Source organism: Corvus cornix, chromosome 3 (assembly GCF_000738735.6).
Source record: "Corvus cornix cornix isolate S_Up_H32 chromosome 3, ASM73873v5, whole genome shotgun sequence".
In the NCBI taxonomy this organism is placed as follows: Eukaryota; Metazoa; Chordata; class Aves; order Passeriformes; family Corvidae; genus Corvus; species Corvus cornix.
This window is the reverse complement of record NC_047056.1, coordinates 99448992-99465093: the sequence shown is the minus strand read 5'-3', so window position 1 is coordinate 99465093 and position 16102 is coordinate 99448992. Positions and strand designations below refer to the sequence as shown.

Sequence of the window (16102 nt, the reverse complement as noted above, 5' to 3'; positions counted from 1 at the left end):
CTTGTTTTTCTAAATTCTTTGGTGTCTGTCTTTAATGAGTGCTAAAGAACAAAATTATTTTAATGCAGTTTCTCCTTTTAGATTGCAAAATATACATTGCATGCATTTACACTGTTATTTTGAATGTTCAACTTCAAAATCGCTTTTATTTAATTTGTTTTCTAGAGCTTATATACATGTATATAATTATTTTTCAGTAGAGCTGGTAGACAGTATTTCAAGCCTAGCCTCTTGTTACTTGGGAAAGGTGCTTAAGCAGTTTAAATCCTCCATCTCAGAGCATATTCCTGCCCGATGAGTGCTACTTCTGAATATGGCAACTGGGTTATTTTTAGCTTGAGAAATGGAAACCTCATAACTGAGAAATCAAATTCAGTGCTTTGAGGAAGCTGCTGCTTTAATTGGCGGTTCCAAAGAAGCAGGGCTAAGTGTGCACCATACGTGCACATTTTTTTTCTCTTTGAAACTTGACTACCAGGACTCTGCTAAGGCAGTTTCTGTTGGCTGGTGGCAGTATGTCAGAGCCGGCTGAGAATCCTGGACCTGCAGGTTTTTAGCATGTGAGCTGAGGTTATTAGAGAAAAGAAGGGATGTGCCACTACTAAAGAGGGGCTGTTTCCATCATTTCCTGTCTCACACTGCATCATTTTCTCTCTTCTTTGATCTGGTATTAATTCCACTTCAGTACAAACTTTGTAAAGATGGTGTAACTTTTTGAAGACATCTTCATACAGATCTCTTTCTGCCAGGGATCCAGCCCTAGAGGAATATTGAAATGTGTGGTGTTCTCTTGAAAGGCCTTGCTGTAGCAATAGCATTTTTGAGCCTTGTGTGTTTAGAATTCTCTTTCAGCAATCTGTATCACAGGAGATAAAAATACTTGCCATTCCCACAGAAAGGACTACAGATGCAATTTTAGAAGCTCTGGTAAATATTGTCATTTTAACCAGAAGTTAGGCTGCAATGGAAATTGCCTTCTCAAATACGCATTCACAACAGAGTCAGTCATGAGTATGAAGTGTCCTCATGAACTAAACATTGCTGCATTTAGTGAAAAACTCATTTGAAGAGATTGAAATGAAGCACAGCTTTCTGCTACTAAGTGTTGTAAATTGTTAAGGTACTGCACAGAAAAAGTCATAATTAAGAGCATCCTGGAGCCAGCAGATACTTTCCTGTGCCTATAATTAACTTAGTTCCATCTGAGTAACTTCCTGATAACATGCAGGATGTTTCAGCATAGAATACAGAAGTAGTTCTAGGGGGAGATATCTTCAGCCTATTTACTAGGTGAGAGTTGGAGATCTGTCCGGTTTGGCAGCACATCTTATAGCTCTTCTTAAGATGGTCATATATAGTAGCAAAGGAGTTATTTCTCCATGGGGGCTGCACATGATCTTTCCAAACGGAATAAACCACAACTGCACTGTGCCTATGTGAATTAGTCACCGGTGGGAAAGTGTTATTCCTAATCTAAGCATAGGGTACAAGCTAGAAGAGCACAAGGATATCAGGAGCTGGATCCATCTGTAACAAAAGTGAGTGATAGTGAAGGACCATACAGAAAACTGTCTTTTCTGCCTCCATGTTCATGGTGTTTGTACAGTTCCTTTTTATGCAGGAGGGAAGGAGCTACTGGTTTTGCCTGAAATTTGTAGCTGCATGGTGAGAACACAGCTAACACCTGATGGGTGGGAACACTATGATATGGGAATAAGGATTTGGACAATGGGAGATCATGAAGTGAGATACTAATATACATTTTTGTATAAAGTATGAAAAAAAGAGTAATATCCTGAAAGTGTTTCAAAATCTATAAACCTTAAGAGGTTAACACAGGCAGTCTTATCAGACTGTGGTTTCTCTTAGGTACATAAGATTATATGGGTGCCTGAAGCATTGGGACCACTCTTCCTTGAGTAGTGGCCCTTTATGCATATGTTCAGGTGGCACAGAGAGCATTTTTCAGCCCCACATTAGCTGCAGGGACTCATCCTCCATTTGTCCACATTTTGTTTCTGCAAATAGGTGTTAAAGAAGAAGAATGTGCTTTATGTACTTAATTTTTCCCGGTTTTTCAGCTGAAACAGTGTTTTGGTGTAAGATTAAGTGGATTCAGCTTTTGAATTTCACAGCTTGTGCCTTTGCTTTGTATTAACAACTTCAGAGCATGTAAGGAAGCTGTATATTTTATCCGGGTGTGAAGACTTTCTTAAGGTTATTGGAGAATTCATGCTTAAGAGTGAGCAAAGCACTTGCTGCATGGTTTCTGGTTTGTAAGTATTTGGGGTGTACAGGAAGCCCTGTCAGATGTTTCTTTAAGAAGCAAACAGTCATGGCTCTTTACCGAGATTGAAAATCTCAGTGTTGTAAAGAATTATACCTATGCTTTGACCCTTGAAACTCGGTAACCTCAGAAATAAGCAGTAATGTGGGGGCTATGTTCCTTTCCCTGGCTGGTTTGCTGCCATCCTGGGTTTAAGCAAGGGTCCGTGGTTTCCTGGGGAGATGTTATTGCTGTAGTCATCAGAGATCATCTCTCATGCAGTTGTCTAAATGAATTAAACACATCCATGATCATGGATTCAGACTGAAATGCTGAAGATGGAAATGACATTTTACAGTCACTGGGTGCATTTTATCATCACTGAAAGCACTGATGGAAGAACTGAAGAAAATGTTGGGAATGGTATCAGGCAGCTGCAGCCATGCACACCCTGGCCTGGGCTGAGAGGGGAATTTTCAAAATACCCATAAAGCTGCTCAGATATCTGGGCTGTGAGGGAGTCTGAGAGAAGCTGGTGGATTTCAAGGTATGTGGTAGTTCTGCAAAATGTGCAATATAATATAAAATTATTTTAAATTGGGATGTACTTTGATATTTGGTCTTTATATACTTTCAAGTCCAATCAGCAAGAAAGGAGACTTAACCAGTAGAACAGATAGCAGCTAGCATCCCTTAGTCAGGACATCCTGGAACTAACAAGCTCTAAGGATGCAGTAAATCAAGATGTTGATGTATATCTATACATATGCTGCCAACTTAGCAAAAGACTCAAGGTCCATGTATCCTTATAGTTGGTCTATCTTCATTATTATACCAAAAATTACTCCTACAGGTCAAAAAGACCCTGCCCAGGTGAAGACCCTTCCCCTGAGCATGCACAGAAGTCAGCTGGGGTTATGTAACTTGTATGCAGATTACAAGTAAGCCATAATGGAGGGGCTGCACTTGGAAGGTTATTGACACAGCTTCTGTGTATAAACCATAGAAACATAGAAATATTCTGAGTTGGAAGGGACTCATCAAGTCCAACTCCTGGCCCTGCGAAGGACAACCCCAAGAGTCACACCATGGGCCTGAGAGCATTGTCCAAACGCTTCCTGAATTCTGTCAGCGTGGCTGCTGACAACTTCCCTGGACAGCCTGTTCCAGTGCCCAACCACCCTCTGAGGGAAGAAACGTTTTCTAATATTCAACCTCAACCTCCCCTGACTCAGCTTCATGCTGTTCCCTCTGGTCCTGTCACTGGTCACCAGAGTGAAGAGTTTAGTGCCTGCCCCCCCTCTTTCCCACAGGACGAACTTGTAAGTGCAATGAGGTCTCCTCTCCCTCTCTTCTCCAGGCTGAACAAGCCAGGTGCCCTCAGCCACTCCTGGTATTTCCTCGGCTCAAGGCCCTTCACAATCTTCGTTTCCCTCCTTTGGACGCTCTTTTAACAGCTTAATATCTTTCTTTTATTGTGGTGCCCAAAACTGCCGGCAGGGCTCGAGGTGAGGTCCCTTTCGGCGGCGCTGCTTTCCAGCCTCCCGTTCCCCAGTCTGTCCGTACATCTGGCAGCAGTTATTCACTACCCTTTTCCCCAGCAGTTATTCACTACCCTTTTCCCCCTTATTTTCTATCAGAAAGCAGCGGGGGGGGGGGGGGGGGGTGGGGGGTGACTGCTGGGGGCTCTCAGGAAGGTGCCACCCTCTGGGCTGCCCAGCGCTGCTCTCCGACTCAGCCACGCCCGCTCCGGGCCTGGCCGGGCCGGCGGTGCCGCGGGGCTGCCGGGCAGGGCGGTTCCTGTGCCCGCTGTTACCGCCGCCCGCGGCGATGGGCGCGGCCGGAGCCGCCCCCGCGCGTCACGGCCCGGGCGGGCGGAGTGCAGCGGTGGAAGATGGCGGGCGCCGCCGGGCCGAGCTGAGCCGCGCTTTGGGCCGTCGCCTCCCTCCGTGTCAGACTCCGGCTGGGCCCGGGCAGCCGCCGTAGGGGCAGAGTACCCCCGGCCGTGGGGTGAGTAGCGGCGGGAAGGCGGGGGGCGCGGGCCGGGCAGGGAAGGGCAGGGGAAGGGCACGGGGCTGTGGGGGAGGCGGCGCTCCCGCTGCCAAACAAAGGGCGCCGCGGGGCCGCTCCCGGCGGGGGCCTGGAGGAGCGCTGGGCTCGGGCGATTCGTGGCCGCCGTGGCTTGCGGGCCCGGTACACTCACGCCCCGGTCCCCTCTGTGCAGGGCCGCGGGTCGGGAGCAGCGGCGCGCCCGCTCCGCTCTGTCTCGGGGCTCCTACGGCGGCGTGTGCGGGGCGGACCGGGCTCGGTGTGCGGCTGTCGGGGACAGCGCACCGTGGGTAAAGCGTTCCGCGGGTGCCGCGGGCATGGCCGGGAGTTCCTGTCACCCTTGTCCCGGGGGTGGAGGAGCCTCTTGTACCGTGTTTCTCTCCTGTCGACTCGGAAAGGTAGATAAGGGTTCGACCCGTCAGGAAAGTTTTTGGCATCTAATTTCTGAGGTAAAGAGTAACAGAACGGTTGAGGTTGGGAGGGATCTCCCCAGGTCATCGGGTCTAACCCTTCTCCTCGAGTAGGGACAACAGGAGTGGATCACGCAGGACTGTGCCCAGAGGTTGTTCGTCTGTCTCCGGGGACGGAGAATCTGCAACCTTTCTGGGCAGTCTGTGCCAGTGCTGGGTCACTCTCACAGTAACAAATGCAGAGAAGGGCAGCGAAGCTGGTGAAAGGTCTGAAGCACAAGTCCTATGAGGAGCGGCCGAGGGAGTGCTGGGGGTGGTCAGCCTGGAAAAAAAATGAGGCTCAGGAGTCGCCTTATCATTCTACAACTGCCTGAAAAGAGGTTGTAGCCAAGTGGGGATCAGGCTCTTCTCCCAGGTAACAAGCGATAGCACAAGAGGATGTAGCCTCAGGCTGTGCCGGGGGAGGTTTAGGTTGGTATTAGGAAGAATTTCTTCACAGAAAGAGTTAGACAGTGGAATGGACTGCCCAGGGAGGTGCTGAAATCACTGACCCTGGAGGTGTTTAAGGAAAGACCACTTTGTTGACATCGTGGTGTTTGATCATAGGTTGGACTGAATGATCTCTCAGAGATCTTTTCCAGCTTAATTGATTCTGTGTTTCAGTTTCTGCCCATTGCTTCAGGTCCTGCCACAGGACATCACTGAAAGAGTAGCAAAATGTCTTAAAGGTAGTAGGGCTTTGCCACTTCTCATATATGCTTAAAAATTGGTTGGAAAAGCGATTTCCTCTCTATAACTTTTGGTAAAGGATTAATGGGAGGAACAATACAGTAATATGTCTTTTGCTGGAAAAGCGTTTGAATCATTGCCTGATTAATTACCTGACACTCCTTCCCCCATCAAATAGTAAAGAAATGGAAAGAAAAACGGAAGATCTTTTTCTGAGATCAGAACATGTAAGAAAACCCGTCCTTTTGTCTACTGGTTAGGCATCTATTCTTTGTTCTGCCACAGTGTTTATTTAAAATAAATTGGTTATTAGGAAATTAAAATCTGCTTGAAATTCTGTGTGACAACAGCTTACGAAATGGTGCCATATTAGTTTAAAGTTCTACATCACATCATTCACTTTTTTCTTAAGTGGAAACACTCTAAAAGTTAGATTTTTGTCATATAACTTGTGTCTATGACTAACAAACCCTTGATTTTATCATACAGAGAAACGCGTTTGCCATATGAGACTGTGTAAGATGACATTGCAGACTTTCTTGTGCTTTTGTGTATTTTATACAGGTTTTGACAATTAATTTGTGTTGGTTGGTATAATTTAAAAAAACCTCTTAATATTGGTAACTGTTTGCTTCTGTTTGTATTTGTTTCTGTTTGCTTTCTTTTATTTGATGTATTTAAAACCTGAAACAGTGATCTGTAGGACTGAGCATCTTGTATTTTGTTTTGGAATTGAACTTTGTCTTAGAATTCAGATGTTCTTAGCAATATGTTACTGTTCATTGACCATATTTAAATTTTGTCTTAAAGGAGGACGGATTTCTCTGATAAGTATAAATTCTGTTATCAGATACTTCACACTTTATTTTAACTCATTTTTTAACCAGGGTAGAACATAGGCATGTCTGATAGTTGCTATCAGCTGACAGCCAGCCCTGTATTTTAAATAGGGATTTACATCTTTCGAGTCTTTTGTATGTAATCCCCAGTTTCTTTCATTTTATTAAAACAAACAAAAAATCCGTCACTACAATATTTGGAAATGGCTGTTGCCTTTTGTGCATAAAGTAGAAAAGAAGGACTTGTGTATCTCCAATTTCCCCTACTTCTTACTGTGTGCAGTTATAATGGTTACAATAGAGACCTCCTTTTGTGCAAATTTTTTTTTAGTTTTATTGGTTTTGGGTTTCAAAATAAGAATGTCTGTGTGTCTAGCTGTAGTAGTTCACTTTTTGTGTCTTTTGATACTTTGGAGTTACACTATTTTGTTCTTTGTGATAAGGTAACAAAAAGTAAGGTAATTAAAAAAAATACTTCTCACCTGGATAACAGAAATGTGGTTGAGAGAAGTAGAATAAATGTTCCCAGATAAATAAGGAAAAGCAGAAATGCAGCATAAGGTCATTAGTCACACTGGAATTTCAGACACTGGAGAAGAGGTGTGGGTGTAGACTACTTATGGAAACTTAGATTTGTTGTTTCTCTCTGACTCTGAATACCATAAATTAATATTTTTAGAGGCTCATTTCAGCTGTTCTCAAAATTTGTTCTTTAAACAAAATGCTGGTTGACTCAGTCCCAACAGAAAGAATATTTTAAAATATTTGCCACTTAATGTGATGCCTGACTTGTGATCTCTTTGTGTTTAGGAAGGGATTATTACAATGAGGTGTTGTAAAGGCTGGGCAATGCTTGTTTTAGCAGCATTCTGTGTGGTGTGAGTAAAGGTGATGTTTCAGCATGTTTTTCATTTCTTTATGCCATCATAAAGCATGAAAATGTGAGAATATGAAACTGACTTGTTAGGTTTTTATAATAAATTTAATGTGTACAATTCTTGTGTTTCACATTTTTTAATTCTAATTTGAAAAGATGGCGTTTGCAGTTCTTAAGGGTGAAATGCTCTGCATTTACACATTTGAGTTGTACGTGCTCAGATTTCAGCAGCACAGTAATTATTTCCTTTTACAGTTAGCTGAAAGATCTGCCACAGTGGTGCATGTTGGGAAGATAGCCTTTGTGTCTGGAAAAGGAAGGAAGCATTAAAAAGTAGGCAACAGTTTTTTCTTAGTATGATGAAAAGTATGAATTTAATGTCATTACTATCTTGACTTTCTTTTTTTTGTTTTCAATAGATATTCTCAGTAATGCTAGTGTTGTTGACCAGTTTTGATCCTTATTCAAAAAAGATCACTGTTTGCACAATAAAAAAAAATGGGGAAGAGCTATGTAAAAAATATGATAGTTTGAAAATTTAGTGAGTAATAATATTTGTTATATAGTTAGGAACTGATAAGAGGTTCTGAGAATACATAAAACACCTGCAGATTTGAGTTATCAGGACCTCTGCTGTCAATATTGGTGCTGTTGAGAGAAATCAAATTTTTTTAAATTGACAAATTTTTGCCGTCTTTCCTAAACAGTGATAACATTTGTCTGCATCAGCTCAGGATGTGAGAGTCTTACAAAAACAGGTTAATCCCTGTGCAAACATTGCCTTCACCTGAGCATTTGTGCACTTTATAACTTTTCATGGTTCTTGGTGTGTTGTTAGTTTTATAAAATACCAGGATTTGCTGCCCAAGGGCATTGTGAGATTTCCAAGCTTGAAAGTTTGGATTATTAATGAAGAGCAGGTTTGTGCACTGGAAATTGGCTCACTTAGGTGGGAGAGAAAAATAATAGCATTAATCCTTATTGGAAAGGGGATTGGTTTCCAAGCACAATCCTGGTTTGAACTGAAATTTTTGTTACAGATTGTGAAAATACTTCTGCTGTGTCAAAGAAAAAGTAAATGTGTTAATTGAGCAATTAAGACCATTTATGTATAGGATGTTCTGGAATTATACTGGTTTTGCACTATATTTATGTAATTTAACAGGGATTAAGTTCTCATCTTTTAATTTGGTCAAGGGTAAGACATAGAGTTTTCTTTTTATTCCTGGGTTGTTTGAAAACTGAATATGTATTTCAGGAGCATTTTTCATCAGAGAGACCAGAATAGAATTACTTAGAATGGAATTACAGCTAGAGACTGTTCCTCAGAATCTTGGTTCAGTTTTTATCATTATTTAAAAGAAATCTGAAGCATGGGAGGAAATCACACTTCAGTGACCAGCACCCATATGGACTTGGAGTACAGTGCCTAATTTTCATAACATAATAACGTATATTTTGTTTAATAAAAAGGTGGGCTGTGGCTGTGTTCAAGTGATGTTGACTTGCTGTCATGAGTGAAAGTCTAATGAACAGACCCATTTAGGCTTGTTTCGGGCATGTTTTTTGTTCTTGGTGGGGAAAAAATAAAGCAAAGTTTCCAAAAATCTTAATACCACCCTTTTTTTATTTACCTTTGTTTCTGGAGTGGTGGGGAGTGTTTTGTTTGTTTGATGGTTGTTGTTGTCCCTAGACTGTGCCTTCCCAAAGCCCTCCAGTGATGTTAATCTTTTGGATGCTCTAAGAAGCTTGCCTGAAAAAGGGCAAATAAAAGCATGAGGATATAAAGTGCATAATTATAATATTTGATTTTGTGATTCCTGTTTTTATAAAATAGACTGTTATTAATTCCAAGAAAGGCATATTATGTGACAGTGAAGCATAGGGGATAAGACATACTAATATTCTTGGAGATGGCTCACTGGTACAAATTTTTTATCATTTTATAAAAGTAATATTAACATGGAGTTTCTAAACACATCGCTAGACATGTTCATTGGCATTGGGTGCTTTGCTGTTAGTCAGAGGTTTAAGGATTCAGCTCTGCATGAAGGCAGAAGCTGCACTGTTGCCAACTGGAATTTCTGAAGCAGTATGCTTATCTACAGTGCAGCAGGGCTGCCTCTGCCCTCTGTCTGCTCACAGGGATCATCAAGGGAAGAATCTTACTTTGAGCAAAAAGCAATTCTGAGTACTTTCTTTCTTTTCACACTAGCTGAGAATTAATTGGTGAAATTTTGATGGCAACTGCAGAGTATAATTCATTTGGTGAGACATTTTTAGTCATGTTTTGGGGATGTTCTTAATGCAGTTTTCAATTTAATATTTGGTATGGAAAGTAGCATGGGTATTGAAGGTACAGCTACAGGAGAGAAGCTGGGAGACTGCACAGGAAAAGCAGAAAATGCCTGTGGTGGCAGTGGAGCTAGCAGCAAATCACATTTCATGGATTTCTGTTGTCATATATAAAAACTAATGGGAGGAATACAGATGCGTGTGAATATCTAATGTCATTTTAGGTGACTGATTATCTGAGACACCTGCGTAGGGCTGTAAGATGCTGCTGTTGGCTGTAAGGGAGGTGGGCTGTTCTGGACTGGTAGCTGGATGCCAGGCAAGATGCTAACTTTCCTGGTATTTTTGTGTCTGAAATGGCAGTAGGAGCCTGTGTATCCACCCTGAGTCAGTAAAATCTCTGTTTCTTTTCAAACCTTTCATTTTTTTGTGTGGTTTAGTGTTTTTTTTAAGTTTGCAACCTCTTAGTTGGCTCTTCCTCCTACTGAAGAAAATGAAGACAGATATATAACACCACTGTTGTGCTGCTCACCCCCTTCGATGGTAATTTAACTGTACGGTAAATGTGACGGACCTTTTGTTTTCTTAGTTTATTTATAGCTTTCTTGTGGGACGGACTGGCAGCAGTGCCTACGAAAACTGCTTCTGGGCTTTACAGGTTGAATCTAGATTTTTTTTTTACTTGTTTTAGATGAAAGTTTTAAACAATGTCTGTAGTTTCTTTTGTCACTAGACATTCATGTGCACCTGAATTGTATTTGCACGTACCCAGAGCTGCTGTCATCTTAACTGAGGTGTTAGCTGGCACTTTTTTTGAACAAGGCATTTCTGTATGTGGGTCACGTGGTGGCTGCAGTGCTGTAGGTGAGCTCAGGCTGTATCTAATAAACTGTGACAGTGCTGTGTATGACTATATATACTCACCTAGTAAAGGAGAAAGGATGGTGTTATACTGTTACCGACTATGTCAGCAATTGAAAGTGGAACTGGATAATTTTATTTAAATTTCTAAATCTAAACTAACTTCTCTGTGCTAAGCATGGTGAAGTTCCTGCTGTCTTCCTCTCATCTCTTTTTGTTCCACTTGAGTTGGAAGTGCAGAAAAATTCCCTGGCTGCTTTGATTTGAGAACAAAAGTAAGAACATTTGCCTGGGAAAGCCACTAGTCTTTGGCTTCTCCCTGGGAGAGAATAGCCTAAGCAGTAGGCTTTAGCTGATACTAAACTGGAGGTTCATGATCACGTCAGCCACTGGTGAGGAGAAAGGTGTGTAGGGGTGGTGGAGTCTTGTATTTAACCCCATGACCTGTTCTGCATCTAGTGAAACTAAATTTAGGTGCAGTGAGTGACTCCGCTTCTGTCGCTGTGTATGTATAAATCTGGCCCTGTAATACTACTGGTGCTCCGAACTTACTGGGCACAACTTTTTAGGAAGTCTGAAATGGTTGTTAGTGGTCTGCCTTAAGAAAGAAAAACCTTTGCTGTCTTGCATATTAAAGGTTAAAAACATAATCAGTTAACAGAAGCCATGTTAAGTTTGACTAGCAAGTAACAATGTGCCATCACATGCAGGCATGTCTGCATAAAGTTGGTGATAACTGATTTAGTAAATGGCGTTTCTCAGAGTTCCATATGGCTGCTATTTAGATAGAATCACTGTATTTTGTAATGCTGATTAGTCTCAATGCTCTGCTTATGCACATAAAGGATAAGGGTTATATTGTAAATAGTAGATATAAAGTATGTAACATATACAGATATTCCTGTGATGCTGTATGTACAGAAACTACTATGCATTCCATTCAGAATATTTATTTAGACAGCACATAACAGCTAAAAGAATTCCAGTAATTTTCTAAGAACTAGAAAGAGTTAAGACTTTTCATGGGAATGTAGTGCATTTTAATGCACGTCTCCACAGTGTTTTGTTGAGGAGAATGGCAGGTGTTTGTACCCAACCAATAATTCATTAGCATATACAATTCATGCTTTCTAATGTCATACCTGTTACTTATGCTTTGCTGGTTTTTTTTCCTTTCCTGAAATACAGGTAAGCTTTGTTATCTAGAGGCATTTTAAATACTGTGTGAAGATGGCAAGTCTGATGAGTCAGAGTCTGTTGACCTACGTAGAAGAAGGAAATGTTCCTGCTCTGAAAGCGCTTCTAGAGAAATGCAGGGATGTCGATGAGAGAAATGAGGTAAGATGATTTTTGAAAAGGTCAGTTTCACATTGCAGCTTGTTAGTTACAGAATGAATAATTAGTGAGATCACACTGGTTATTTAATATACAAATTTCAGTTTTGTTTTTAAGTGATTGCTTATCTTTGCATAACCTGAACACTGTATTTGGTCTCTGTCAGCACCTCAAGCATCTTTCATAGTATTTGCTTTCTAGAATGTTCTTCTGAGCTGGAAAATGCAGCTCCATCCTTACTTTGTAAATGGAGTTTATACCTAAGAATTGGTTCTTAGTTCACAGATGCAACTGCATGTGCCCTGTTTGTTTTGGGGTGAGACCTGGTATGATGATGATCCCTGCCTCACATCCTGGTTTTCAGTCAAGATACTTTGTTATACAGTCCAAATAAGAGCATATATTGCAACTTACATGAGCATGTGCTCATCTAGATGAAAAAATATGTATCTACAGGTTACCAGGAGTACACGGAAGTATTGATACACAGTAGGGAGTTTATATGAGAATTATTCAGAATCTGTTATTTTGATCAGTTTTTCAAATCCGCATAAGATGGAAAGAATATTGTTTTGGAAAGAAGTCCAATGGCGTATATTACTCAAACTCAAAAAGCATCATGCAAATGTGAAAACAATGTACAGAATTCAGCCTTACTGTAGTTATCAGATCTGGTTTCAATTAAGACAGCTTTCTTTCCTTGTTGGCACATTCGTTCCATGCTTTGTATGCACATACACGGAGGTATTTGAGATGGGAGAATTTTTAAGTTTCAGAGCATACACATTAACCTCACCACCTGGCATGTAGCATATGTGAGAAGGGGAATATCTGTTCCCTCTGCTGGCAATTCCTTTCAACAACATGGCCGAAATCAGAGTTCATGTTGATTTTATCAAGTGTCACTGCCTTCACCTTCTTTTCTAAAGTTTTCTTCACTTATTGGTGGGACTAAATGTAGTCTTGGGTTTCATTAACTGCCTTTGCAGAGATCATTTCCCTGATACCTATTGTTTTCAGTCTTCTGATCTGTTGCATTGGAGAAAGTCATTTCTGCAGACAGACGTGTGTGGTTTACATTAGTTTTAAACCCCTTACAGGGACAGTCCATATGTGTAATGATAGGAGTTTTGTTTAAATGCTAGCTCTTCCTTGGAATTCAGTGGCTTTGAGTGCAATTCAGTTTCCAGTTTTGGACCTGCCAAGTCATCTTTTCTTCTTGGGTAAAAAGAAAATACCAAAAGGAGAGTGCCTTTGGAGATCTAAAAAGATTGCTGGCAAGCCAAGGTTTGCTAATGCCTGGACCTCCCAGGCTGCAGTGACTTGTCCAATGGTAGGATCACCCACATTGTTTCCAATCATTTTTATCTTGACTGTGGCCAGTTGCCAGAAAAGCTGGAATGTCCCAGTCAGTTTGTGTATGGATGGTTTTGTTCATTAACACCATCAGTTTCAGTTAAGGAGGGGAGGGCTCAGCCTCTCTGCCTTTTCCCTGCTCATCATTCCGTTTGTGTGATTTCTTCTTTCTCATACCAGACACATGAATTAACAGCTAATGATAGATTCTTGCCTTGGGTGATAGACTTTGATCCTAACAGCCTCCGCTTTCCCTTGATGTTGCTTTCTTTCTGCTCTTGGTACTGAAGGAGCTTCTGCATGTTCAATTCTGAATCTTCTCTCACAGACTGCAAGAGTGCTAATCTGTAAGGTGACACCACTAATTGATTTCCCTATAAAGATACAGGTGTGCTCCTTTATAATTTGGTCATTCCAATACTTAGACTGAGTTGCGATGTACATATAGACAGTACTTGATGTGCGTGTGAGAAATATGGGTATTTAGTTGTTGTGGAGTGTCCAGACTCTTTCGCAACTTTTGAGAACTAATCTGGATAGCACAGATGTGGTAATTATCTTTTGTTTCTGTGTTGGTGAAATCTTTGTGATGGCTGCTAAAACATTATAACATTCTACTTACATTTGAGAGTCTTCTAACAAAAAGGGAAGGATGTTTTCAGTACCCCTGTAGAAAATTTTACATCTGTCTCAGAAAACCAAAGCCAGTCTGCAGCTGTCTGGCACTTCTAACAGGAGGGAATAATTTTACCATCCACAGCCTCTTCTTTCCCAGACATACTTTTATTTGGATTGTATTATCCTTTTGTGTTATCCGCTTGTGGAAGACACTCAGACTGATAGCAATAGTAACTGTTTGAAGGAGGTGAGAAGAATGGTCAGGCTAAAATAGGGGGTTTTGTGGGTATTGGTAAAGCACTGCTTGGAAGGCATCCCTGGAGATTATCTAGCCCTGTGTCCTGGGGTGAGTTGGTTGGAGCCAGCTGGAATTGCCTGTGTCTGGCGCAGGGCAGTCCCAGCTTCTCTTCGCAAAGATTCAGTGCAGTTTCCTCTGGGTATCACAACGAGACACCTGTACTCAGTACGGTAGGTTCCTGTGTGCCCAGCCTGTCAGTGTCCCTGTGGATGGCAGCACAAGCATCTGGTGCATCAGCCTCCAACTTAGTCCAGGCTGCAAAGGTGCTGCGGGCGCACTCTGTCCCCTTGCCCCAGTCCTTAATGAAGGGCTTAAATAAGATCCCAGTATCGATTCCCTGCACTAGTGACTGGCCTCCAGCTGGACTTTGTACTGCTGATCCCAATGCTCTGAGCCCAGCACTGCAGCCAGTTTCAGTCCACCTCTCTGTCCGTTTGTCTAGCCTGTACTTCATTAGTGTCTGTGGTCGTTGTGGGAGACAGTGTTGAAATCCTTACTGGATATGGCATAAACAACATCTCAGCTCTTCATCCACTGACCGGTGGTGTCATCACAGAAGGCAGAGTGGTCAGTCATGATTTCTGAAATCACTTGGCATGTGTATCCCCAACTTATTAGCTTGCATATCTTAAAGAGCAAAAGTTATGACTGTTTCCTCCTTCAAAGAGAGCTGTTCTTTTCTAAAAAGTAGTGGTTTATTTTCTCTTGATTTTTTGAGCATTTTAATTAATTTTTTAATGACGAGACCTAAAAATTGCTTCTTGTTAATACAAAATATACTTTAGGATCTAAAAGCAACAGTGTCCTTTTGAATGTATACAATGTACAGTTATAACAACATAAACTTACATGAGAGCACAATTTTTCTTTGTGAAAAATTATATTATAGATGTAATTAGATGGGCAACAGCTGATGGGCCAAAAAGTGTTTTTGAAAGAATCCATGCATTTCTCTAATTTTGTGTGTGAAAGAGTCATCAAGTATTGTTATTAATTGTAGTATTAATTGTGTCAGTTATGAAGATTAGTGATACTACTGTATTGTGATTCTGCATTCATTTTTATTCTTTCCAGGGTAATTGCTGGTATATAGCTCCTAACATGTAGCTTTTGCATTATTTAGAGACTAGATAATCTGAGTTTTCTGGATGGTAGAGAGAAAAAACAGAAGCCAGGTCAGGAAAAATTCTTTTAATTTTTTAAACTTGTTGTAATTAATAAATTTACTGTAAAATTTAGCAAGTTTTACTTTTCATCATGCAGAGCAATTGTATCTCAGAAATTTGCTGACACGAAAGTAGTCTGATGGAAGGGTGACAGATTCTAACTGACTTCTATAACACTTCTGAAGGCAAATAAACCAGGTTTTCTGTCTTTCATCTTCCCTAAGATGAGACCGTCTGCTAAGAATCCATGTTGCAGAGGACAGGAGTGATGTCTGTATTTCTTATGCTGTCAGATGAAAGTGGGTTGTAGAAACTGACTATTTTTTCCAAGGCTTTAGCAGCTGTTCCTCTGAATCAGTGTGCATGTTTTAATGGCCATTGTGGTTCCTAGGGTAGACTTCTTTCTTTATTATTTTTTTAAATGTGACTGACTTGCTCCAAGTTGTAAAGATGTAACTCGTATTGGAGATGTGTTCAGCAAGCAAATCATTCAGAAAGGTAGCTATTTAATAATGTAACTTTTTTCTTTTCATAGCCCTTTTTAATGTCTGAAATGTTTGGGGTTTTTTGTGTTTGTTTTGTAATCTCCTGTGGGACAGGGTTCTATACCATGTTCTCCATTTTTATTGCAAGAATGCTGTGTGGTTTAAACAGCAGTCTTAATTACAACTTCTCACTGGCAGTTAAAAATGGAAACAACATTGCCCTGTAGGTTCTGGGTTTTTATTGTGTGGGTACGTGTGTCATTTTTATCACTTCCCAATGCATCTATTTTCCTGTCACTTGGATTTCAGAATGGCCAGACTCCACTTATGTTGGCTGCTGAGCAAGGCAATTTAGAAATTGTCCAGGAGCTTCTCAAGAAGGGAGCTAATTGCAACTTGGAAGATGCAGTAAGTATTAGTTCTTTATGTGGTGGTATGTAACAGTGGAGGAGCAAGAAATTACAAGGGGCAGGCAAAGAAAGGGAATTTAGGTTAGTGTTGAGCTCAGGAGGGAAAAA

General features: G+C 41.1%; 1 protein-coding gene across 4 annotated transcripts in view; it reads left to right on the top strand.

Moving 5' to 3' along the window:
• Nucleotides 1-4126: 4126 nt before the first annotated feature.
• The window catches only part of KIDINS220 (kinase D interacting substrate 220), a 77414-nt gene continuing 65438 nt past the window's right edge, over nucleotides 4127-16102 (top strand). For 3 of the 4 annotated variants that reach the window (XM_039567838.1, XM_039567842.1, XM_039567841.1), the window contains exons 1-3: nucleotides 4127-4276; nucleotides 11515-11664; nucleotides 15894-15992. In XM_039567838.1, the coding sequence (XP_039423772.1) occupies nucleotides 11557-11664; nucleotides 15894-15992 (207 nt within the window). In that variant the 5' untranslated portion in view covers nucleotides 4127-4276; nucleotides 11515-11556. Of the gene's footprint in view, nucleotides 4277-7425; nucleotides 7504-11514; nucleotides 11665-15893; nucleotides 15993-16102 lie in introns of all 4 variants that reach the window. The other variant, XM_039567839.1, reaches the window with a different exon arrangement.